At 40.7% G+C, this 25,430-nt stretch overlaps 1 protein-coding gene across 2 annotated transcripts in view; it reads left to right on the top strand.

Moving 5' to 3' along the window:
- The window catches only part of sbf2 (SET binding factor 2), a 75,426-nt gene extending 52,886 nt beyond the window's left edge, over positions 1-22,540 (top strand). The window contains exons 18-42 of one of the 2 annotated variants that reach the window (XM_029497714.1): positions 509-679; positions 1,030-1,301; positions 2,955-3,127; positions 3,358-3,431; positions 5,575-5,770; positions 6,212-6,339; positions 7,102-7,277; positions 7,385-7,518; positions 7,603-7,804; positions 8,212-8,408; positions 8,662-8,802; positions 9,783-9,866; positions 11,004-11,078; positions 12,066-12,244; positions 13,155-13,331; positions 13,709-13,810; positions 16,103-16,288; positions 17,534-17,660; positions 17,962-18,089; positions 18,962-19,186; positions 19,276-19,383; positions 19,520-19,710; positions 20,483-20,570; positions 20,659-20,790; positions 21,170-22,540. In XM_029497714.1, coding sequence (XP_029353574.1) covers positions 509-679; positions 1,030-1,301; positions 2,955-3,127; positions 3,358-3,431; positions 5,575-5,770; positions 6,212-6,339; positions 7,102-7,277; positions 7,385-7,518; positions 7,603-7,804; positions 8,212-8,408; positions 8,662-8,802; positions 9,783-9,866; positions 11,004-11,078; positions 12,066-12,244; positions 13,155-13,331; positions 13,709-13,810; positions 16,103-16,288; positions 17,534-17,660; positions 17,962-18,089; positions 18,962-19,186; positions 19,276-19,383; positions 19,520-19,710; positions 20,483-20,570; positions 20,659-20,790; positions 21,170-21,268 — 3,765 coding nt within the window. In that variant the 3' untranslated portion in view covers positions 21,269-22,540. The remainder of the gene's footprint in view (positions 1-508; positions 680-1,029; positions 1,302-2,954; positions 3,128-3,357; positions 3,432-5,574; positions 5,771-6,211; positions 6,340-7,101; positions 7,278-7,384; positions 7,519-7,602; positions 7,805-8,211; positions 8,409-8,661; positions 8,803-9,782; positions 9,867-11,003; positions 11,079-12,065; positions 12,245-13,154; positions 13,332-13,708; positions 13,811-16,102; positions 16,289-17,533; positions 17,661-17,961; positions 18,090-18,961; positions 19,187-19,275; positions 19,384-19,519; positions 19,711-20,482; positions 20,571-20,658; positions 20,791-21,169) is intronic. The other variant, XM_029497715.1, reaches the window with a different exon arrangement.
- The last annotated feature ends 2,890 nt before the right edge of the window (positions 22,541-25,430 follow it).

The raw sequence follows: 25,430 nt of genomic DNA, 5'->3' as shown, positions 1-25,430 counted from the left end.
TGCAGGCAACAATAAATCTACAACAAATCTACAACAAAACTATATCCAACCTTAATAACTGGTATCACATGACATGTTGGGATTTCTACTAGAATTAGAAATAAATTCAAGTGTGTTGCTGCTTGACAGTACTGAACAGGTTATCTGTGCCACATTATTATTAGTTTGCCTGTTTGTCATTTCATAAGGACTTTATCATCAATATACAAATCAATTTTAATATCAGTAGCATGAACGTGCCTTTTGAGTCCTAACCTATATTAATGTAGTGACTGACTTTCTAAGTTCAAAATCAGCTTTGTCCTGCTATGAGAAGCAACATAAACTATCAGAGAAACAGGAACACACAACTTGTACTTGCAGGCATTTGTTTTGCCGTATTTGAGAAGCATCATTTTCATGTCACATTCTCAGCAACAATAAACAGCAGTGCCCAAACCTTTACTCAAAGGCACAGTGTTGCTTGGTTGCATCATGTTGACTCTGTAAACTACATCTTCCCTTCCAGAAATTGGCTCCTGGCGTAAACCAGTTTGCCTACACCTGTATTCAAGATCATCCAATCTGGACCAACCAGCAGTTCTGGGAAGCCACTTTCTACAGCGAGGTCCAGAGCCAAATCCGATCCCTTTACCTCAACACCCCAGAGGAGAAAGGGGGTATCAGTGCCAGGCTGAAGGTCAGACTGAAAATTTAAGTCTGTTTAAGCCTTTTCTATTTTAAACCTACAGCACAGCTGAAAGGGTTGAATGACTATTATTGATGATTACTGATATATTTAATTTCAAGCAAATTTGCCAACATTCCCCCTTGTGACATGAAACAAAATATATTTGGATTTAATTTATTGGAATACATTTTTTGATTTTTTTTTCTCTGTACACATTGTTCTTATTATTGTAAATTTTGAGTGATGTGTTTATAATATGTAATTATGAAATACAGAGTAGACACTGAAAATACACTGATTAAAAAAAAATCAGACATTCTTAGCATCACTAGCCAAAAACATTGTTTTGACATTTCCAGGATGTAGTTCCTACGCCTGCAGCAGGTAGAGATGAGGAGCAGACGGCAATGGACTTGGCCGCAGAGCAGCTGCGTTCCTGGCCTAGCCTGAGCAAGGAGAAGCAGCAGCAGTTGGTGAAGAATGAGGAGAGCACCGTGTTCAGCCAGGCCATCCACTATGCCAGCCTCATGGTTTACCTGCTGGTGCCTTTGGACACTAGCAAGAACAAGCTGCTGCGCACCACCCCTGCTGCTGACTGGGAGAGTGGCAGCAACAGCATCGTCACAAACAGGTCAGGAGGGCGCTGGCATACTGAGGTTCAGTATCAGAGAAGAAGTGTGAAGTTAAACATGAAAACAATTCTTTGAAACATCTTTATATTCCATTGAGATCAGAAGTCCAGAAACAAAGTCAGGCGCAGAACATATATTTGGGTTGTTCAGTATTTGAAAGGTAGAACAATCAGTGTTTTGTGATGGAAACCTGGAGGGAAGGTTTCTTGATTTGGGAGTATGTGTACCTCTCTTAATAGCGTGATGATATGTATGTGGGTGGATGTGGTGAAACTTACAGTCTACATGATACCTTCCTATTTAGCCAAATGGAACGTAGCTCCCGCTCTGTTTCCGGCCCACATCCATCCTGTGGGCTCACATTGCTACTGCACCAAACAGAGTGGGGCTCACTTACCTCTGTTGGGAACTTTAAAACACTGTGGGTGTCTTCAATGGAACTACAATATAGTTCACCAAACCAAACAAAATAGCAGAAAAAGTGATTTCCTCTCCTTTGCAGTAAGGTTACAATGAAAAGGAATCTAAGATTGCCCGTGTTTGTTTTTTTCTTAGATTTTCAGTCTTTTAATATTAAACACAAAATTTCCTCACTTTTATGTACTGTACTTGAACTCTATTAAACATTTTCCTCTAAATACACTTTATTCCCAAGAACCGCAAAAACACCATGATTCTATTTCTTTTCTAACGAAATTTTAAAAATTCTGCAGCCAAGAATTTATTTGTGTTGAAATTCTTGCTCTTTTGCTTTAATTTTTTATCCCAGTGTTTTGTTTCTCATCGAATACATTTTGATGTCATTATTCATTATTTGTCCCTCCATGGGGAAAGGTTGCATCATAGTCTCCTGTGAAACTTCTTCTTGGCTAATAATGTCTGAAGAATTGATTCAGCCATCAACATGAGTCAATGCCAGAATGCAAATTGCTCTCATTTTCATTGCTCTTTATTAGGATTGCAAAATTCCAGTAATTTTCCATTTCGAACATTTCCATGGGAAATAACGTGAATATTTGAAAATGCATGGGAATATATGGGAATGGAAACCTGGAAATTTACAAAATTGAAGGTTGGCCCTTAACATGATTTAAATGTAATTGGGTAAATAATCTTGGCTACAAGTTAACTTGAATATCTGTGTTGTTCCTAAATCACATTAACACGGCACACTGATTACTGCACAGCTGTTGAGGCCACATGCACAGGTGATTTTTAGAACCATGAGGCCATACGTTTGAACCCATAATCTACATAAACTAGTTTGTTTTGATCGTGATGTTAGTGTCTCTTTGGTATTAATGTCTAACTTATGATTATTAAATAAAAATATTATCATTTGGTAATTAGCTACCTGGTAATATTGGTGCTAAACGTAAAATGCAAGTCTGCACCATTTCAATGATCATTTAAGAGTCCGGTTTATAACGGTGTTAGCTAGCTCAGATATTGTTGTTGGTAAATTACCAGGTAATTTCCATAAATGTGAACATTTCCAATATTCTCCATCTTAACTTCTCCATGATAGGTTTCTGGAAATGTACTGGAAAGTTTCTGCCCCTTTGCAACCTCACTCGTTATCCTGGTTCATTCACCTTCAACTGCATTGGCCTGACCTTTCTCCATTTCCATCTCCATTGTTTTTATAACAGCATTGCTGGCAGTGTGGCAGAGAGCTTCGACACAGAGAGCGGATTTGAGGACTCAGAAAATAGCGATGTGGCAAACTCTGTGGTCAGGTTCATTGCACGCTTTATCGACAAGGTGTGCACAGAGAGTGGAGTAACCCAGGAACATATCAAGAGCCTCCATAGCATGATCCCAGGTACAGAGCTCGCCGTGTTCATTCACAGTCTGTCGCTGCCCTTATTCCCTCAGTTTTATCAAAGTGTATATTCTCAGCTCAGACCTCTGAGCTGTTTAACTCCTGACATGTTCAGTGGCCTTAAAATCTGTTAATGCTCTCTGGTTGTAGGAACATGTATGTGCTCTGTGCGTGGGTGGGTGCGCGTATGTGTGCACATATATTGACCAACCTCAACTTCTGACCCACAGGCATTGTAGCTATGCAGATGGAGGCTTTAGAGGCCGTCCACAGGGAGAGCAGGAGGTTACCTCCTATTCAGAAGGTGAGTGTTCTGAATACGATTACCTGCAGGGAGTTTACCTGAATGATCAGTGTGTATGCAGCTATATGGCACTAACATCTATATATAATCAGAAATATTAACTAACCCTAAGTTTCTGGGTTTCAATCAAAAAGTCAGAAAACCTTAACCAAAGTTACTAAAAATGATTCCCTAAAACCAGGTGAATGGAAATCATAATGGAAAAGGGGCAGGTTTTATTTCAAAAAGCAAAATATATCACCTGTAAGGGCATTGGTTTATATATGGAAGTAGTTAAAATCACATGTACTTAACACAAAAACGCACTGGTAGTGTGATTTGTCTTCGATTCTAACAAATTTTAATAACAATATTGTTAGCTTGGAAAGTTCCATGATGACTAATTTAAAGTGCTGAATATAATAAATGTAATTTCTTACCGTGAACACTAAATCTCATCAATATATACAGTTATTACCCTAATGAATGTTTTTCTTTCTTTTAACTAAGTCAGCATCCTCACTTTTAGCTGGTTTGCCAACAGACTGCAAATCCCATCCAATGTTTTCAAGTCATCATCACACTTTCATATTTTACTAGTTGGTCTTTTGAAAGCTGCTCTGCTGTCTGTGTGCCAGCTGTTGGTAATCCTCTTGCACACTCTTATACATGCAGACAACCACCATGCCTGCACTGCCTTGGGAACAACTTGGAGATCATGGTGAGCAGTCTGGCTGCTGCTCTTTGTGGCTAACTTCTCACACGTTTATGTGTTTGGCAAAGCCTCCATCCTAGAAGCTGCACGTTGCGTGCAAAAAATACTCATGTGTGAACAACACTGACTCTGGATTAATCACACGTCTGAATAATGATGGAAGCGAAAAGACAAAGAGGAAAAACAATGAATTAATTTAAGGTGCAGCTGTGATAAGGAGCAGAGTTTGCACCAGTAATGAGGTGCAATGGGACCTTCTCAGCCTCGGAGTCCATTCAAGGATGGATTCAAGAAGCACTTATTATCTCCTGGCTAAACCTCAGCTCTCCCAGGCCATCTGTGGTCTTAATGGGAGATGCTGTGAATGAGCTAATATCCGTCTCTGATCATATTTGTGACAGTGGAATAACTGAGTGTTTTCCTACTGGATTTGGCGGCCAGCAGGAGCTGAAGCAATGTATTGTGCAGACTTGATTGCTCTTAGTTAACTGTTCGCACAGAAATAGTTGGTCATATAGAAATACAATAATATATGATTCGCATCACTCTATATACATTATTAGCTATTCTACGCCAGGCAACAACTTTCTTTGGAAAAATAACAAATTCTAAAAAAGCCTCGCAATGACAAGATATTTGCTCTTTGAAGGTCCAAGTATGCATCCAGACAATTTTACACAAACACTTATTCTAAGAAATGCAGTCACACCTGGTTTCCATCTTATATAAATAAATAAATAAATGTTAAATAGGTAACATCTTAATTTAACCTATGACAGCACAATAAAGATAGTTACTGTATTTTGGAATGAAAATGTTTATTGCAGAATAGCTTTAATGCATCATAATTTTCTTTTTTTGCTGTTTCTTTAATATCTGTGACTTCAAGGCAAAAGCTCAAGAGAGCAGAATAACTGGTCAGATTAATTAGGTTTATTCTAATGAAAACCAATATGACAGTCAGGGTGCATGTGTTTTTATCATGATAGCATTAAGTGAAAAGCTCCGGTTCTTCAGTTCAACAACTCAATAAACAGAACAATTTTTTCCTTGAAAAACAGATGTTTGAAGGTTTAAAATTGTAAACCGGTCTCTAGGAGATGATGAGTTTGTTTTGTAAAGTTTTGTTGGGTTTTTTTTTCCCCCTGCCATCTAATTTGAAATGTGCTTGCAGGTTGTGTGTTTTTGATGATGACACGCATGTGAAGCTTAAATTGGTCAAAGTTGTGTCGTGCTCTGGTTTGACATTATTGTGATGAATTGAGTTCCTGGCTTTTTGAAAATCTGATTCACTGACACAAATGTTTCTTTTACTGCATCCCTCATTTTGAATACCTAACTGGCAACAAAAATGAATCTAAATTCCATCATCCGTGAAAGTTATTGCATGTGTCTGTCCCTGGGTATCATGTTATTGTGTTTTTGTTTTGTTTTGTTTTTTTCTCTCAGCCTAAAATTATGCGTCCTGCACTGCTTCCCGGAGAGGAGCTGGTGTTAGAAGGATTGCGGGTGGTTCTGGACCCCGACGGCAGAGAAGAAGCCACTGGGGGCCTCTTAGGGGGCCCACACATCCTGCCAGCAGAGGGAGCTCTCTTTCTCACCACATATCGCATCATCTTCAAAGGCATCCCCCATGACCCACTGGGTAAATCATTTTTTCTTTTGTGTATTGGCTGGCACATTTTCAATGTCATTATTTAAAATAAATAGCTATAAATTGAACTGAATAATTATTTAATTAATAATTAATTTTACATGAAATACAATTTTTCTTATTTATCAGAAATTAAACTTTAAATTGATTTTTGTTATTACTTTAATAGATTGGGTATTTATGTTGCAACCATACTAGCATTTTGTGGTCAACCACAAACCAAACTCAGCCCAGACTTTGGCAGCATGTCATGTCCCATTTTTTTCTTTTTCTCTGCATATTTCCTTGATCCTGATCTACCGCAACTTTTTGGTGAAAGCATAAAATACCAAAAAGCGATAATTAGCATATGTTGTGTCAGTAACATGCTGCAGTGTACATTAGTGCTACATTAGTAATGCACGGATATTTTTTGTTGTTCTGTGTGTTCAGTGGGGGAGCAGGCGGTGATCAGAGCTTTCCCAGTGTCTACACTGACCAAAGAAAAGAAAATAAGCATCCAGAACCAGCTGCAGCAGAACATGCAGGAAGGCCTGCAGCTCCGCTCTGCATCATTTCAGGTAAACAATGAAACACACCTCTCTTAGGGTCATCCAGCGAAGACACAATTCACACCAAACATGATAAATATTTTAGTTGGTGATTCTCTAAGATTTTGGATGAGATGTGTTATGTGGTATTGATATGGCATATATGAATGTGTATGGTTGTGATTTTCAGATTTTACAAATCATATTGATTTGTTAGCTTTTTCTTGTGACACAGCTGCCAAAGGATTTTACAAACTACACAATAAGATGGATGTGCAGCCACACTTGAAATTATAATCAAATTCAAGTGTGGAAAATCTTTTAGAATAAAAAAGTCTGGTTTTTCATAACAAGAATTTAATCCTTTGATTCAAAAGTGAACCATATTTTCAGCCAAGCATGTGTTTTTGATCTTAAACTGTTGTAAAACTTTTTTATGGTTCATTCCTATCTTTTTAATAACGTAGATGATGAAAGTGCCCATGTTCTTGTAGGTCACTTGACATGTGTGAAAATCTTTTGCGGACAGTTTTCTTGAGCTTCCACATTCACTGGAAAATGTGTGTGTCATAGTGGTTTTTGAAGTCATAAATGTGCTGTTTTACCAAATCTTGATTGCTGGTGAAACCATTGATAAATAAACATGCCTGATCTATAGAGATACTCCCTATGTTGAAAAATGGCCTCAGCAAATGCTGTTGGTTATGCAGATTTAGAACCCAGTGTCAGTATGAAATGTATAAATTGCTCCCTGAATAGTTAAATGATCTGTTTGACTGATGTATCTTCTAGTTGATAAAAGTGGCTTTTGATGAGGAGGTGAGCTCAGAGACAGTTGAGATCTTCAGGAAGCACCTCCAGAGGATCCGCTACCCACAATCCATCTTCAGCTCCTTTGCATTTGCGGCAGGGCAAACAACACCTCAGCTAATTCTTCCAAAGCAAAAGGAAAGGAACACTGGCTTCAGGTTTGTGATGCAGCGCGCTCCACACTGAGAACTCATCTTGTGAATCATGCTGCTATTTGAAAAATGTGTTGACACAATAACACATTTCTCTTGTGTGTCCCTCACAGAACACTGTCTAAAACTATTGTTAAGGGAGCAAAGAAAGCTGGAAAGATCACAATGGGCCGTGGTAGCCAGAGTACACTGAAGAAGAACGACAAGGGCAGCAGGATGACATGGCATGAAGATGATGACATTTCAAGTAGGAAATATGAGACGCTGACTCTTGATTGTGTAGAGGGAGAAAATGAGACAGAAGAAAATGTATTTTACATGTGTGTTTCAGTCTCAGATGATGGTGAACCACCACCCAGCAGCACTTTACGAGCGTCAGAGAAGTCCACCATGGAGCAGTTGGTGGAGCAGTCCTGTTTCCGTGACTACCAGCGTCTGGGATTTGGCACCATCACTGCCAGCTCATCTCGCTCCAAATCTGGCGAACAGTTCAGAGTCACTGCCGTCAACAGACTCTACTCTCTTTGCCGCAGGTGCCTCACAGTCACAGAACCCGCTATGGCTTTATATAGCTTCATGGCTTATGTGTTTGCTCTACTGGAGTATGCCTGGAAGCCTGCTGATCTGTATTGATATCACTGATCATAGTAGAGAAGTACAAAGAATATCCCTTTCCAGAATTTGTTGACTTCCCAGAAGCCCCATTTGTAAGCCACAGTACACAAGAGCCGTATGTTCTTTGCCTGCCAGAAACACACATTATGACTAATACAGTCTTAGTCCCACTCCTTTAATTCCACTGCCCATATATAAAGCTGTTTCTTATGTCTTGTTATCACAGTGACCAAATTGCTTTGCAGTAGCTCATTGAGAATACACATAATTTTTTCCTTAAGAGTGGTTTTAGATTTTTTTTTGTGTGCATGTGTCTCGATCTCAGTTACCCAGGGCTGCTGGTGGTTCCTCAGTCAGTACAGGACAGCAGTTTACACAAAGTGGCTCGCTGCTACAGACACAACCGTCTGCCTGTTGTGTGTTGGAAACATCATCGCACCAAAGCTGTCCTGCTCCGCTCAGGGGGCTTCCACAGCAAGAGTGTGGTGGGACTGTTCAAGTCTCAGAACCCCTCCTCAACAGGTGAGACTGCACAGCATGGAGATTGCTTTTTGTGTAATCTATTATCCGAGCTTCTTGAGAGCCACTACTTGTTACTGGGGTTTTTTGGGACACTAATTCTACAGTTCGGATAATGTTTTTTAGTAATGCCTTAGATATGTGGATTGTAATCTATAATCTGTGCGTTGTTGTTGTTTTTTTTTTTTTTTTTTTTTTTTTTTTTTTTAAGTGGTGGTAATTTTTTCTAAAATAAAGCTTTGGTCTTTGCCTTTAGCCCCTGCCTCATCCTCGGATTCGTCCAGTAGTCTTGAACAAGAGAAGTACCTGCAGGCCATCCTTGACTCCATCCCTATCTACTTCAAAATGAATGGGAATAACACCTTGTCGAACCGCTCCCTCATCGGCCTTTCACCAGGTATTCTCTGACAGTGAGGTCAGACCAGTCAGTCTGATTATGGAACATCTGAACACGGCTGTCAATGTTATCAAGCGTGTGTTTGTTAGTTTAAGTGTTGGGTATGAAAAAAGTTTGTTAAAACCAAACTGGGTAGAAGGCTTTGCACTCAGTTGAGGACTCTCAGGCTGCAACTATACATTCCTTCTTACTTCACTTTGTCTGATCCTAACTCAGTTAAAACCACATGCCATGCACGTGACGTTGACCTCACCTCACTATTTCCTACTAATCTGGTTTAGAATAGGGTACATTCACTTTGAACTGTAGATTTCAGCTCAGGCATGCATATATATGACATTGACATACATGATATTTATTTTCATGCAGGAAATTGTTAAATGTAGTAACTTTCATAAGATTTGAATGCTGCATTAGACTAACCATAACTTAATATTATGTTCAATGGGTCTGGAGAGTTTCAGGCAGCCAGTCAGAAGTCCCAGTGAGGTTTAGCACTAGGCATTTATTTCCCACAAATCAAATCTATGCCACCTGACTCTCATGCTCCTACCTGACCTGAATTTGCTGTGTGGTGGCCTTGGCTCTGTCGTGGGAGAAAAAAAATAGTTGTTTGCAAAGGACAAGAGGCCATGTAGAGTTCAGTTCTTCTGATAAAGAGAAAAAACTGCCGATTTGCACTCCGCAGATTTATTTTTGGTTGCTCTTGACTCTGTATTTTCTCTGCCATCTGCCACTGCTCTCTTTCCTTTTGTGTTTGTTCTGGTCAACAGTTATTTTTCACCTACTTATCTTATTGTGTTTATGTGTGTGAGCCAGAGAGAGAAAGGCTGTCTGGGAGAAATACGATATCTGATATTTGGTAACACTTGGAAGGAAATTTGTACAATAAAGGGTTACGTAAGAATCACAGGACAATCTGGGGTCACTATCCAGTCCATCCATCTCCTCTGACACCATCATGAATGTTTTGTCTTCAGGCAGTGAACGGAGGACATCCAGGATACCAAAGATGGCTCCCGTCCATTTAGACATCCCATTCTCAAACAGCTTTACCAGAGGAGGTAAGTGTTTTCCACCTCCTCAATATGTATTGTAAGATTTACCTTCTTTTTTTGTCCACCATAGTTATATACACTACTAGTCAAAAGTTTCCTATTCATTTGAATGAGAAACTGGTAGTGTATTTCTTGATTTGCTCTTGTTGTCATGTGAGCAAAAATCAAACCAATGCAAACTTGGTGACAAAAGATGAAAGTATCCAGAGAAAAATGGATGCCCTGCAAAGAAGCTGCTTTCAAGGTTGTAATAAAACAGATGACTGTAAATTATGTTCCTGTGGCTATTAAACATGCAAGTCCTCTACCCATTCCCTCATTAAGGCAACAAGATTAAATAAACGAAACAAAATATCGAATTGATTTTGTGTGATTGTATAATTTTTAACTATTTGATTAGTTAAACTAGTTTATATTATTATTTAGTGAATCGATACTGAATATGGACATCTAGCCAATTTCACTCTTGTGATGCTTGGTATCTTGTTTGCCATCATTGAGATTGCTTTCCCCACCACAACCCTGTCGACATCTTTTTTCAATCCCATTATACAGTTAAGTAACAATATATAATACAAAAACAAAGAAGATTACAGGTATGGATTAAGCAATCAATAGTAAAAACAGAACTTTGTAAAAAGACTCAGAGTGTTACGTTTTATCTTTGTGATATTCAATTCACTTAAGACCTCAGGAAAAAAGACACTGAAAAATAAATGAACATATCGTCAAAGTATACATGAAGCGAACAAAGTCCCCCGTGGCCTTATTTAAAAAAACTCTAGTAATGCAGCCAACCCCTGTTCACGTGTCTCTGTCTAAGCAAGGAAGAAATGATAAGCACGCTCTTTCTACAGTCTGATGCAGAGTGGGCCAGTCTGTCTCTTTTGTCTTCAAACCATCAGTCATAGTCATGCACAAACATATTCATGCATGCTTTGGCAATCATACTCCTGATCATAAGTGGGCAAGTTCAATCTTTGACTTTCATCTGTATAACTCTTCATTTGCATGACTTCTATGGTCTGCTGTGGCTATTAGGGGATGTGATGATGTCCCTATGATGTTGACATGATTTGTTTTTTCCATGCTCTTCTCCCTGCCCTCATCCTCTCTCTACCTCCTGTACAAAACCACCCCCAGTGCTTCAGTACAGAGATAAACTATTCACTCACTCAAACCAAAAAGCTGCCAATAAGGAGAGAATCCACCAGCAAGGTATAGTCCAACTGTCTCTTCCCCAAGCTGGTACTCTTAGTGTTCATTCTCTTTCTAACGTGTACAACAAGGTTCACCCAGTTCCTTTTACTAACCTGCATAAACACTCACTAACCAAGTTTCATCTACACTCCAACATGCTCCATAGCCCTTACAAAGGCTTTGTGGAAAATAGTACTAATCATCACTGACTTTTGTGGGTGCTCTTCTGGGAGCTGTGGTTTTTCACAAACCAGAGTGGCAGCTCTCATGTGGCTTTTTCCATTGTTAATGTATTGGGAAGGCGTGTCTAACTGTGGTTAGTCAAGAGCCATGTTCAGAATGAGGAGGAAACATAGTTGTTTGTTGTGGCAGACAAGTCATGAATCACACACAATGGGGCTCATTTAATGAGACAAATGTAAATGTGACTCAAGGATGTGTGATGACTTATGATGACAGTAATCAGGTAATCTTTCCTGGATCGTATTACCAACAAACTGATCTAATATCAGTATCCACCCAGTTTATGTGGTTTATGGACATCTCTGAATTTATCTGAATTACAATGTTAACAGACTCTTGTAGAACTGCCCTGTTGTCAAACTACAATAAATGTCAGCTTCTACAACCATGCGAGTTCAATTTGAAAGGGTTGAAAGCGATGATTGTGAAAAATCCCACCATTCCAGACAGTGATTCATGCCGTTTGGAAGATAGTGCATGCTAGATGTCAGCGAAATGGCTTCTAGACTTGTTGACTTGCTAAACAATTCCAACAGCTTTGGCTTTTAATATCTCATCACACCTGATTCACAGAAGGTGGACTGAAAGAATGAAGGTGTTTACATGAGCCCTGTTGTCCTGCATGTAAACGTAGTCTGCATGTCATGTGATGTTCATCAATCAGTGCCAGTTTGCTTGACAGCACGTGCACATTAATAATGGCATGGGGAGAGGAAAGCTCCTGTGTGTGTTTGACTTTTGCTTTTGTCAATGTGTTTGCAGGCATGTGGGCCAGCCTTCGCTCAAGCAGCAGGCTCAGCCAGCACCCACTGGCAGGAGATATGGGCGCCAGGCTTGCTGGGAAGGATCTGGCGCCCCCTGCAGGGAGCAACAGTCTACAAGCTCAGCTGCTCAAGCATCAAGCTGCCCTCTACATCTTTGGAGAGAAGTCGCATTTAAGGGTGAGAAAGAAATTAAGTTGCTGTCTGGTGGGACAGAGGGCATTGTACCTACAGTGTCTTTATTGTGATAAGTATTGTATTAATTTAACTTTTTTTTTTTTTTGACACTTTTGAAGTGGTGTTCATTCAATAAAAATATTTTTGCATTGCAGTCGCAGCTAGTAATGTATTGTGCTGGACAACATCATGTTTGTAATGAGGGAGCCAAAACAATCAAACTCATAGTGCAGTTCAGTACAGCACAACCTTTAACTATGACTTCAGTGATCAACATATAATTTAAATTAGACATTTCCAGTAGTCAACAGAAAGAAGAAATTTTAAACTTTGTAAATGTAGAACATATGGTATATTAATTGTATTAGTTATCAACAGTAGTTGGAAAATATCAACATGTGTGACATGTGATATTTTAATAATTAGATCCTATAAATAAAAATAATTGTCTCAGTAAAATAAATTACAATATAGTCATTCAGAGTTCACAGGAAACAGTATGAATCTGTGGCTGCATTGTTTTCCAAAAGCCAACATGATCATCACTGATTCATGTCAGTAGGAACTTTGTTAAATTAACAGTGTATTTTATTCACCGTAAACTTGTCCATGGTCATTGGGTACATTCCACTATCCTTTAAAAAGCGTTTTTCAACCTTTTAAATACAAAAAAAGCAAACTTGCACAAACAAACTTAAATATCTTCAAAAGGTCAAAGATTAACTTCTCTGTGACGACATAATATTCTGGAAAAATCCTCCTGGCTACTGCTTAGTGCTTTGACTCAGGAAGAGGCAGAATGTATTTCCTGTAATTCCTTTGTTGACAGTGGGACATGACCATGACGTGATAATTGTAGTTCATCGAGTGTAATGCTGCTGTCTGACTGAATTGTTGGCTCTCTGTTTAACAGGGCCTCAGAGTGGATGCCTCCCTGAACTGTGAACTGGTGCCAGTGGAGTTTGCAGACACACGACAGGTGAAAGGTGCACTTAAAAAACTGCTGAGGGCCTGCGCCCCGAGTGCAACCTCATCCGACTCGGAGGACTCTTACCTTAAAGCCTTGGAGGACTCTGAATGGATCCTGCAGGTGGCAAAACAGATAAATTAAAACGAATGAACACTAACACTGTACTTCACTTTCATAGCAGCACAGTGACTCAGAGTCAGCTTTTTAGTGTGTCTCAGCAGTTCATGCTTCCTGCTCCTGCTGTGCATCTGATTCACATAATGGATAAATCCGCTCACAAGCCAGTTTCCCAAGGGAAATAGATTCATTCACATTATCAAGCTGGTTATCTGACTGACCATCTGCTGCCTTTGTCCTTTAAACATATAATGTACTGTTGATAAATATAATTTGTGGGAAACTACTCATAAGCAAAATGCACATAATTCACCAGTAAACCAAACAAAATACACGTGTGTGTGCATGTTTTCACATGTACTTACTTTGGTTTCCATCAGATTCACAAGATCCTGCAGCTGTCACTGATTCTGGTGGAGCTTCTGGACAGCGGCTCGTCGGTTCTTCTGAGCCTGGAGGATGGCTGGGACATTACTACACAAGTGAGAAAAACTCACAAATACCCTCATAAATAAACACACAAGATGTGTGAAGAAGGAAATGTAGAAGCTTCTACATTTCCATTGATGAATTCCATTGCTGGTAATCCAAAAGTGTCAATTTTCCCTAAAAAAAGATTGGGAAAACTATAGATTAATAACAAGAAGATATGTTTCAAATACCTGGCAGAGGAGGGAAAACTGGCTAAACATAAGAAGCTGTCACTAATGTAGATAAATTATTCATGGCCTGCAGCCACATTATTACAGGCTTACACACTTCCTGAAAGCTTGTAAATAAGAAGTAATAAGAAGGGTGTTGGTAAATGTAAATAACTGAACCTTCTCTGCTCCAGATGGGGTCCCTGTTATATTTCACTCCACCTTGTTTTTATCATAGCAGCTGATAAAAACACAACAAGCAACACGTGGATCAAAAGAAACAATTTAATTAATTACAATCCAAGCCCAGGTACCATTTTTAGTGGGAAGCAGCAATGAAAAGCTTTGATGATCTAACTTGACTTCTCTAACTTGAAGATCTATGAGTAATTAGAGGGTGGGACATGAACCAAACCATATTGTAATTTGCCAAAACATAAAAATTGTTGTGTTGTTGGCTCATTTATTGAGATTGAAAGCAGAAATAATTAACTTCTAACCGTTTAAACGTGATTTCCCTATGTTGATGACAACTGGAGATTCTCATCTGTGGCAGCCCTTCAAACAGCACTTCTGAAAAGGGAATTACAAAGCTGGCTCACTGTCCCACACTCTCTCATCCTCTCTTCAGGTGCCACTGTTCACACAATGTTGCAGAGATAAAGAAAAGCGTTAATGTCTTGAAGCCATATGTCACTGATTTCTTCTGATTTGCATCATGAAAGTTCATGGTTCTGATTCTGAGGCATGTCAACAGAAAGTCTGGTTCAATTGAGATTAGTTTTCACTATCTGTTTGCTGATGCACTCATTATTTCCCCACATATTTGCTCCCTGACCTCATATTTTCCATTTTGACCTGTTGAATTGCACGTTTGTGTTGCAAGTGCCTGTCCTTCACATGTGTTTATGGGGCTTGTGGAGCCCTGGGCTGCTGTTTAAAAGTCGACTTGGTGGACTTCTTATGCCAGGCACGTGTTGGGCCTGGAGCATCTCTCTCCATGGGCCACAGGCTCCATCATGCCACGTCCTGATTGACCAACACAGCCAAATGGACTCCATATGTTCTGGCTCTCCTGCCTCTGTCCACGGTCCATAGACACCCAGCAGACAGGATGCAGAACTGCTGTGCTTTCTTTCTAAACTCTGTCTTATGTGTGTGACTCTCTCTCAAATCCATTCTGCAAATACACTCCTCAGTCTGCTGAAGCATCAATTATGAAAAGTTTATTTCAGTGCCGGCGTATGAGTGGGGGGGGGGGGTTCTCTACCACTCAGGGTTGGATGCTCTCGTAAACCCCAAGGGGAAGCCATGAACTGTTCTCCCTGCTCATTCCGCACGCGTCAGGGCTCATTCGTTATGTTGGAGGAGACACAGTCGGGGAGACAGGCCAAGCATATTGTATGTGTAGACGAGTTATTCTCAACTGGTGTGTTGCGAAGTGAGCTCAAGTGTGCCTGAAGACTTGCTGTGCCGTTATATAAATGTTATTGATAGCAGATGATCAGTTCAACATTGTGTTCTGTGTATTTTAACATAACAAGTGTGATCATATTCAATCAGTGATGGTGAGTTATTCATGGCTTTGAATACTTTCCAACCACAGATTCTCTTTAAAAAATCTGAACCCCGAGTATAACCATATATTAACAAAATGGGCCAAAAAAAAAAAACAAACTGTCTTTCCTGCACATTTACTAGTCGATGGAGGTTCATTCCACAAGATAACAATTCTAGCCAATAATTACATTTCTATCTGGTTTGCAAATCTGGCAACATGATGGTTGCACAAAGAAAATGTAGGATAACATAAGATTGTCCTGCATTATCTTTGTTGGTTCAAAGAATAACTACCAAACTATCCTAATTTCCCCTTTCCATTTTTGACAGACGTGTTTTCTTTAACTCTCTAAAATCTCTCTTAAACTCTCAATCGAATGCATTTCCACAACAGTTTCAAGTCAGTGTTTACATCATCCAAACCTTATAAGTAGATATTTGAAGTTTCCTGTTGGCCAAAGTACTAAAGAAAATAAACACCACCCTCCAGGAGAAATAATATGGAAACGTGGAAACTGTGAAATCTCACTTTCTGTCTTTGGTTTCTCTCACTTTCTCTCCGTCCCTCTGCAGGTGGTGTCCTTGGTGCAGCTGCTAAGCGATCCTTTCTACCGGACTCTGGAGGGTTTCCAGGTGCTGGTGGAAAAGGAATGGCTGTCCTTTGGCCACAAGTTCAGCCAGCGGAGCAACCTGAGTCTTAACAGCCAGGGCAGCGGCTTTACACCCATATTCCTTCAGTTCCTGGACTGTGTACACCAGGTGAGCTTAAAGAAAGTGACATGAGCCATTGGCTTCTCAGCCGGACGTTTGAAACCTCAAGTTTGTTAATTGGCCGTCTCCATCTTGGTATTTTGAAACCAGAGGGAACTGAATGTGACACTGTGTATGGTACAGCCTGACAACCACGTCTGAATGCATGCCCTGTTTTATGGTCTGTTTCCCTTAATGGGACTAAGATTTGAAAAATGAACTGTTTTAAAAACTCATTAGGAAACTTAGTACTGATGTAATTACTGATACAATAAATGTAATAAATCAAGTGAAAAGTAGAGCCATTTCCTCCAGTGGTGTCGCCCCTGAAGGTCATCAGATAGAAGGCCTTGGTTTTCAGCCCCTCTTTCAGTCTGTTCCCCACGAACACAGGTGCTCTTTACGTGACCACTCTCCGCTTTCCCTCCGTGGCCGAACGCGATCCATACAGCTCATCACATTCCTCACGGCAAACAGACGAGGGGGTGAGAAGAGGCGAGAATTCAGCTGTCATTATCCATACATTTGGTTTCGTTTTTCACTTCCAGATGGTCTGTACGTGCTCATGTGTTTTAGCGTCTCGTCACAATTCAGTGCGTGTCTAGAGCTGCCTGTGGAAAATTGCAGTTCTGGGGATTGAGAGTCTCTAGGAAGGCTAGGCTGTGCTTGAGGATTTCGCTGGGGGAGGAGGTTAAGAATGAAACTCATACAGCTGAGGTCCGGAAAACTGTCCACTCTGAAATGCTAACTTTAGAGGATGTTTTGGGGTTTTTTGTGTCTCTGGGGTTGTAAGGCCCACTCCCATACACTTACATCAACACATAGTTTCTTCAATTGTCTTTTTAAACTATTTGCTTGGCAGCTAAAACAGTTTGGCCGGGGGTCTGGAGAGCTATAAACAGGGGGGAGAGCGTATTCGGACAAATGCTGAAAATAGAAGTGCCTCATCTCCAAAACAGCTGTTGTTTTTTCCAATAAACCCAGGTGGCCTCTCATTGGCCACCTCACACCACTGGATGGGAACAATAGAGCTGAAGTTTTCCTAGTTCAGTCTGGATTGTGTCTGGTGGTCATGATATCACCAACCCTTTGCCCCGGCAAGCACAGGAGGGGTTCTTTCTCATTTCTAATTGCTCGTCGCTGCAGTGGATATGAAGGGATATGAAGCCAAAAACAGGGACACTATCCAGCTGTCACACACACTCACTGACCTTTTTTCTCTCCATCTCCAACTGTCTTTATCTGACTTTACAGATTTTGGAGCAACATCCTCTGGAGTTTGAGTTTAATCAGTATTATCTGAAGTTCTTGGCCTATCATCACATCTCTAACCGCTTCAAGAACTTCCTGTTGGACTCAGACTATGAGCGCTTGGAACATGGTCAGTGTCCTTTGCAAGTTATGTCACAAAGATTTATTTATTTTTATACTTTTTATACATTTTTTATTACATTTTCTCATTATCTCTTCTGATACTGTGGAAATGCTGCATTGCAACTGGCTGTACCAGAATCAGCTTCTCTTCACTAACATGAGGAGTAAAAATGTACTTGAATGTATTTTCTTGCCACATAACACAACAAATACAGCAGTCTGCTGCAGCACAACTTTACTGGACTTGAGTTCTTGTGTCAGCTGAAGCAATAAGAGATTAATAGGTGCTTTTCCCCTGTTTGTCACAGGCTTGTTGTTTGAGGACAAAGGTGATAAGCAGGCCCGAAAAGGCATCTGCATCTGGGAGTGCATCAACAGGATGCACAGGAGGAGTCCCATCTTCTTCAACTATCTGTACAGCCCCACAGAGAACGAAGTGAGTGCTTCTGACCGTCCTCCCTGTAGCAGAGCTCCGCCTGTGTCCAGCAGCCATGGCTGAATCATGCAGTGTGGTTGGACTAATGAATACATGCTGACTTTATTCTGACGCTGTCAGTTATTATACTGTGAATTATTACTGAAGCTCCAAATTCAGTTTCTTCACCTGACAAAAGCTGCCTCCACTGGTGCAGCGTAACATGAATGTTGCCTCTTGTTTTGCCCCTGTTTTTCCAGCACTGGCATGCTAACCAAGAGACTCTGGCCTGCCTCCTCATAACACAGCAGCATTCAGTCTGCCTCCAGTTCAGCCTGAGAGATTGAAGCTGCTTGGTGAAATGAGTCTGTGTGGACAAGACAAAGTGTAATAGCTCAGAAATAAAAAGAAAAAGCATTTATTCCAGCATTTTTTAGCAGCTCCACTGTTGCGTTTTTCAAACTAAGTCATTTGTCATTGTTATTCAGTGGGGGAATACAACTAAATTAAATAGCTTTAAAACTGTGATTTCATAGTTTTACATTTTCAAGGCAGGACGTGTACATGTTTTGGTTAGTTTGTATTTTTAATGAAATCATGAATCTTTGAGAGCCACTATTGTTGTAGTTAATCAGCTACAGCAGATAGTAGAGTTTCAGGAATAGTATATGAGACTCTTTATTCCAGTCATTTTGTTCTCTGATCAGTCCGAGCATCTGTGTGTTTTTGCCGTTTTCTGCCAGACGTTCCCTGTTAGTCTTGTTTAGACTGAGTGGGGCCTGAATGTCAATGTTATTTTCTGTTTCCTGTTATATTTCAGCTGTGTGTAAATCAATGAGAGCGGCTTGTGTAGCTTTGTGTATCTGATTCTCACTGAAAGCTTTCTGTTGTAGGTCATCCTGAAGCCTTTGATCAGCATCCCAAGCCTGAATAAATGGGACTTCTTCACAGATGAGACTCTGTCCACGGGGCCATGTTATGACTGGCGGATGATGGCTGTGAGGTTGGAAAGCTCAGAGGAAGCAGACACTATCTCCTACAGTAAGAGGAAGATAGTGTGGCCGTGTTACAGCAGCGTGAGCCGAGCCCAGCCTGATGCCATTACCAAGCTCCTTGCTGTAAGGGTTTGCTACCAAACTTTGACATTTCCCCCTGGTGTGTTCTTGTATCTCATTTCCAATCTTTCACCTTCCCGTATCTACTTCAGGACATCGAGAAGCTGGAGGGAGAGTTAAGCCATACGCCTGAGAAGTGGCAGACAACTTTGGAAAGAGTCAGAATGAGCATTCAGGAAGACCTCAAACAAGAAGGAAATGTGCGTGTTAATGACTAGAGATGATGTTCCGACTAAACTATCGACCCACCAGGAATAGTTCCAAAACTAAGTGGTACACTAAAAAACTGCTCTCATGTGTATTTGTCTCTCTCATACTTTGTTGCCTTTTCTGCAGCTCCAGAAACAATCCATGTCCATCTCAGGGCTCATTCCCACGTCCAGCCTGCAGGCCTTCCAGCGGCGCTCTATGATGCACTTACCGGACAGCGCGCTGGGCGAAGATCGCAGCACAGCCACGGCCAACGGCATCAACCGCCGCGCTGCAACGCTTTACAACCAATTCACTCCCAAGAGTGAAGAGAACAGGTGGGTTGTGAACTTCCTGACTCCAGAAACAAATATGAAGTCCACATTTGATTCACTTACAAACGGCTGCCGAGGGGCCAGTCCAGTTTTGGAAGATGAGTCACTGCTGTGGTATGCTGTGTGTCATGTTTGTGAGGATTGTCTGTACTCTGTTAAACTCTGGGTGTGTAATTTTACAATTACGGAGAGGTTAAAGTACAGTCTCTTGGCTCAAATATCTGAATATTTTCCACCGAGTGGACAAATGATGATTAAAATGTACTTTATGTAAATATATATATATATTTTTTTTTTTTTCATTTTTTTTTTTTTTTACTTTGTTGGAAGTGCTAATCACATTTTTCATTCCAAATGATGTTTTTCACGATCACATTCCCTCTTGCTTTTGTTTGATCAATCGCTGATATAAAATTATTGAGACAAAAACCTAAGTTGAAATTTTAACCACGTTGAAACCTCTAGACTCTCCTAGAAGTTTCAGCTCTCATATATCAACCCCCAGATCTCTCACAGACCAACAGAAGTACCTATTTTTGGCCTCTTCACACAATGGGAACACGATGTACAAACAGTGCTGAACACTGTTGAACATATGGAGAAACACTTCGCTCAGTATGTCTTTGTGCCTTCTGTGCAACAAATGCTGGGAAAGGCTCCAGATGAGCAAACAAAAAAGATTAGCAATATTGATAATAGGAGTGCTATTCGATCTCATCTGTCAAAGCTCTCTGTGGTTCATGTTCAGTCTAAATGCAGTTGTGTTCTTGTTCAGGTCTTTCGAGGGGATCCTGTATAAACGTGGCGCGCTGCTGAAGGGCTGGAAACCTCGCTGGTTTGTGTTAGACATCACAAAACACCAGGTGAGCAAGCTTGCCTTGTACGCAATAAACACTGAAGCTCCAGCTGAGTGAGCGGCTGCATGTCAACGCAACGTTCATGTCTTCACAGCTGAGGTACTATGACACCGGAGAAGACACCAACTGCCGTGGCCACATCGATCTGGCAGAGGTGGAGTCTGTGGTGATCGCTGCTCCGACTATAGGAGCTCCCAAACACATCAGTGAAAAGGCTTTCTTTGACGTGAGTACACAAAGGTGTTTTATCCGCTCACAACATGTGCTGCACTTTACTTGTGTATGCTCGCAGAGAGAAAACTGAAGCTTTTGTGGCAGAGAAAAAAAAAAAAGACCCTCCTCATTAAGATAATAAACATTCATGTCCACCAGATTTTTGGTGCATTTAGAACTTACAGCATGAACAATCTGAATAGAAATTCTGAAAATAGTTTAAAAAAAAAATTATAATAATTCATACAAATTCAATTGAATCTAATCTAATGAGATGTGTGTCATTAGCTTTTGACGTTGCTGGTTGTTGTTTCTGTTTTTGCTGCTTGTTCAAGTCTTTTCTATCTTTTGGTTCCACATTTAAGCCTTGTTATCTCTTTTATCGCTTTCAGCTGAAGACAAGCAAGCGATTCTACAACTTCTGCGCTTCAGATGCACCCAGCGCTCAGCTGTGGATGGACAAGATCCAGAACTGCATCTCTGACGCCTGAAGCCTTGAGATCGTATCACGAACATTAGAGGCAGCGTCAGGTGGCTGAGAGCAGAGACGTGACAACCGCTCAACCAAACTCAGCTTTCAGATGTCTTTAAATTTGGGGACAACGGTGAACAAAGTGCCTGGCAGTGGAGGATGAGTGCTCTCCATCCACCTCTCTGCCTGTGACTGAGCAGCCCATCAGGCTGTCGTCACTCTGCTTCAGTCGGAGTTGGTTGAACGTGTTCGTCTCTGCTGTCAGCTCCCTCGTTCTGCGTCTCTGACAGGGACAAAGTGAAGATAAGCTGACGTTTTAGGGGGACTGCACTGCCAAGCAAACACTATCCCACTCAAGCTGTAAATAGATCAAAGCAATATCACTGGCCATTCAAACTGTGGGTTCAATTTTAAACTATGGAAATACAGAGTAACCTATTAAGAATTTCTATCAGATGTTTTACTATGAGGAAAGGTTATTGCTGCTTACAGAAATGTGTGAACCTCTAAACACTCAGAGATTTTAATGCACAACATTAAGAGAGAAGCAATTTGTTTGCACTTAGCTCAAAAGTATGCACTCCTTATCAAATATAGATTTTCTAACAGATGCAGACAGCGAGGCTAAAGGCATTACTTTACAATGTACATATGACGTTTCCTCATGAAAGACTAAATGAAACAAATTTGCACAGCGAGAGTTAAAGAGTTATCTGACATGTTTTCTATTTAAATAAGTGACATTTTCTCTATTTTGTTGAATGTTTATTGACTTTTGGTTAACACATTTGTCTTATGTAATGTAAATTATTATTTTTTAATAAACCTGCAACTGTAAGTGTGGTGGCTACATGTTCTGTAAATACGTGTGACATTTCATTTTATATACTGTACGTACTGAACATAAGTATACTTTTCTAACCACAATTCTAATGTGATCAACCACTCCTGTTTCTTTTTTTTTTTTTCAAATGTGTTGTTATTGTTGCAAAAACCTAAGTGGCCTGTTCCCTGTTTGTGATGAAGCGTTGTTATTAAAAGTGAGAGTTTCTTGTGGTTCAGATTGTCCGGATAGGCTCTGTGTCTTAAGGGCTTCTCAAGACGTAAATGAATATGTCATGTAGGAAATTATAGGTGTTTTCAGATATCGTTATCCTATCTGTTTGTGCAACCTACCAACAGTTTCATTAAAGAAAGAAAAGAACAAATGAAACTATTCAAAGATGTCTTTTTTCATTACTGTATCTTTGTACCATGCTCATTGGTGACACAATTTTTTTGAAAATAAATCAAACACACTAGAAACTATTCGCTTCCTGTCTCTCCGTTAACATCTCAGGGTTTTCCCATTTATTGTTCCGACACCACTCAGACAAAGCGATGGAAGAATATTCAGATGTTTTAGTGAAGTTTAAGTGGGAATACATACAATTTTTATGCTGAAACCAAATATTGAGTCTGAAAGGTAAGAAAAAGGCAAACAACAACTGAAGGTTTAAAGGAACCTGGGAGCTATTTGCAATATCCATTCATGGGTCTGCCAAATGTACATCACTAAACAAGGTGTCCACGGCTACTGCTCTCCAAAAGAAACACTGCTGCACCCCTGACGTTTGCCAAAGAAAGCCTGACACTCCTGACTGCTACTAGAAAAATGTTTGACAGACTGGCTCAAAATAAGGTTGAAATGTGGCATGAAAAGGTCACTGCATACCAAAATATAAACATCACCTCAAAGGTGAAGTCGAGTGGAGGGCCTGCTGCTGAAGGGGATCAGGACAGCTCAACATCACAACGTCAGGATCCATGTCCACCTGCTGAAGCTCAGAAGGAACCCGATGATGGACCAGGACCTGAGAAAACTATCACACAAGGGTCATGTGCTTTTTTTTTGTCAGGAAAAGTTCACCACTGACAAAGTTACAGCTACACGTGTAACAGGATCTGAAGGATTTACCAAAAGTCTGGATCAGCAGACCTCACCTGATACTTCTTGCTTCTTGCTGTGAGGGAACAGTTGCTAATGTCTGTATCATCGGGCCACCATATGTGTATTAAAATCCCTAAATATGAGTAATTTATTTTGTCCTTTTGCCATTAAATTTTTTGGAGTAATACAATACAGACAGCTCAATGAAGATGAGTTGCATATACAACTCATCTTTTTTAATATATATTAATATAAATAGTGAACTGCGGTCATGAACATGCTTTCAGGTGATCAGCAGCAGACATCTATGATTCCCTCTGGATGAATTTATTCCATCATCACCTTCAATTTGACTTCTTCATCACTTTTCCTCTCCACCTCACATCATGCCGCGGCTGCTTGTCCCTGTGCTCACAGTGCAGCTGCTAACAAACCTGCAGACTGCTGTTATGTCGGATTCAGGAAGAAAACATGTGTAATTGCCACGTTTCTCTGGCCTCCTATCGTCTCCCTATCGTCTTTAATAAAGACTTTCTCTTAGTGTAAGGTAATCAGAAACCACTGTAACCTTTTTTTTTTTTTTTTTTTGCTCTGAGCCAACGACGGGGCTTGGAGAGGATGATGATGTGTGTCTCACTTGCCAGCAATGAATATTAGACTGAGCTGGAGCCCCAGCTCAGGCTCTGTGGCGCCTGGTTGGCGGCGTTGAACGGGACTCCTGCGGCTGCAGGGAGACTTATCTGTGAGAGGAAGCTGAAGGTCAAAGGAAGAGCAAAGAGGGCCTCTCTGAGGTGGGGGGGGCTGGCTGCAGGTGCAGAGCTGCAGCAGTTGAACAGCTTTGCACAGCATCTGGAAGTTCTTGCCATTTTTAGCAAGACAGCTGGACTGTACAGGAATAATTTCCTCTACTGATACTGATGGCAACTTTACTACTGCCATATCAGTTATTGATTACTCCGACTAGGTAACGCCACATCCATGCAAATTAACTATGTCAAGGCTTTAGAAAATGTAAGATGGAAATTGTTACATAACCATGACGTGATTGAGGATACATTACTGCCTGCACAAATCATTTCTTCTGCTGGAGACAACTGACTGATGAATGCGTCCACAAAAAATGCAAAAGTGTGTATTTGTGATCTTGTGCAACTTGGCCAAATGTTTCTCCTAGGTTCAGTGTGATTAGTCTTGGTTGGCTGAAAGCAGGCCGCTCGTGGATAAAGAGACAAATCAAAAGCAGTCGATAAATTCAACATTGCACGTATCAGTTGGTTTTGGATCCCGCATGCACAGTCACAGCTGCAGTAAATGCCTCGTCTGAGGAAACAGTTTGAAAAACAAGCTGACTGGCCTTTCCAAGGACCCCAAAAATACTCCAGTGACAGATCACGCTGATTTTTTTCGTTGGCACTCCGAATCCTATTATGCATATAGACCTGCAGCGGCCGTGTGGCACTTTCCATTTCCTGGATGTTTCTGCAATCTGGACGAGATTAATTTGCTGCCATTTGGGGACTTTCTGCCCCTCGCTGGGCACCTGTTCAATATTCTTACAACTCACACAACTCCAAACTCTGATCTCACTGGCTCAACACTCATCACTGAGGCCCACCCTAGAAACCAGGGTGATGTCAGTGGCCTGCAGCACATAGGGGTTAGCTGGGATATTGTCAAATGCCTGAATCAACTGCATCAGCTCCAGATGATCTTATCCGGACACCACCCGCTTATCTATTAGCAGAAAAATGCAATTGCACTGGTGATTTGTAGCTCAAAGGGGTTGCGGGAAGGGTTTGTATTAAAAAGTCACTTTCCTTGACCCACATAAGAGTTACTTACCGGACGTACTGATGTTTTTCACTTGCCACCATCAGTGACCCCCTGTTGTTTTGCAGCGAAACCCAAAGTCCATTCAAGCATATGAAATGCTCAGGGCTGTGAGGTCACTGTGGGAAGTCATCTTACCGAGAAACCAAGCATCTGGCACACATTTTTTCACCAGCAGACAATCCCAAAAATGTTCCCATTTCAAATCAGTTTCCATGAGGATACTTTGGACAGGAATCTAATTAATTGGTTATGGACAATAGGATACTTTCTGGAAACATGGGGTGAGGATGAGACAGTTAGTGATGTCCTTATTTTTGGAATGCTGAGGGCTTGTGTAATTTAACCACGGAGATTAGAAACTATCAATTCTGAGAATAGTCTTTACCAAAAAAAAAGTGCACTACATATTTCTCAGATT

Source organism: Echeneis naucrates, chromosome 3 (assembly GCF_900963305.1).
Source record: "Echeneis naucrates chromosome 3, fEcheNa1.1, whole genome shotgun sequence".
Lineage (NCBI taxonomy): Eukaryota > Metazoa > Chordata > Actinopteri > Carangiformes > Echeneidae > Echeneis > Echeneis naucrates.
Note: the sequence above shows the minus strand (reverse complement) of the source record. Positions and strands in the feature narration are given on the sequence as shown.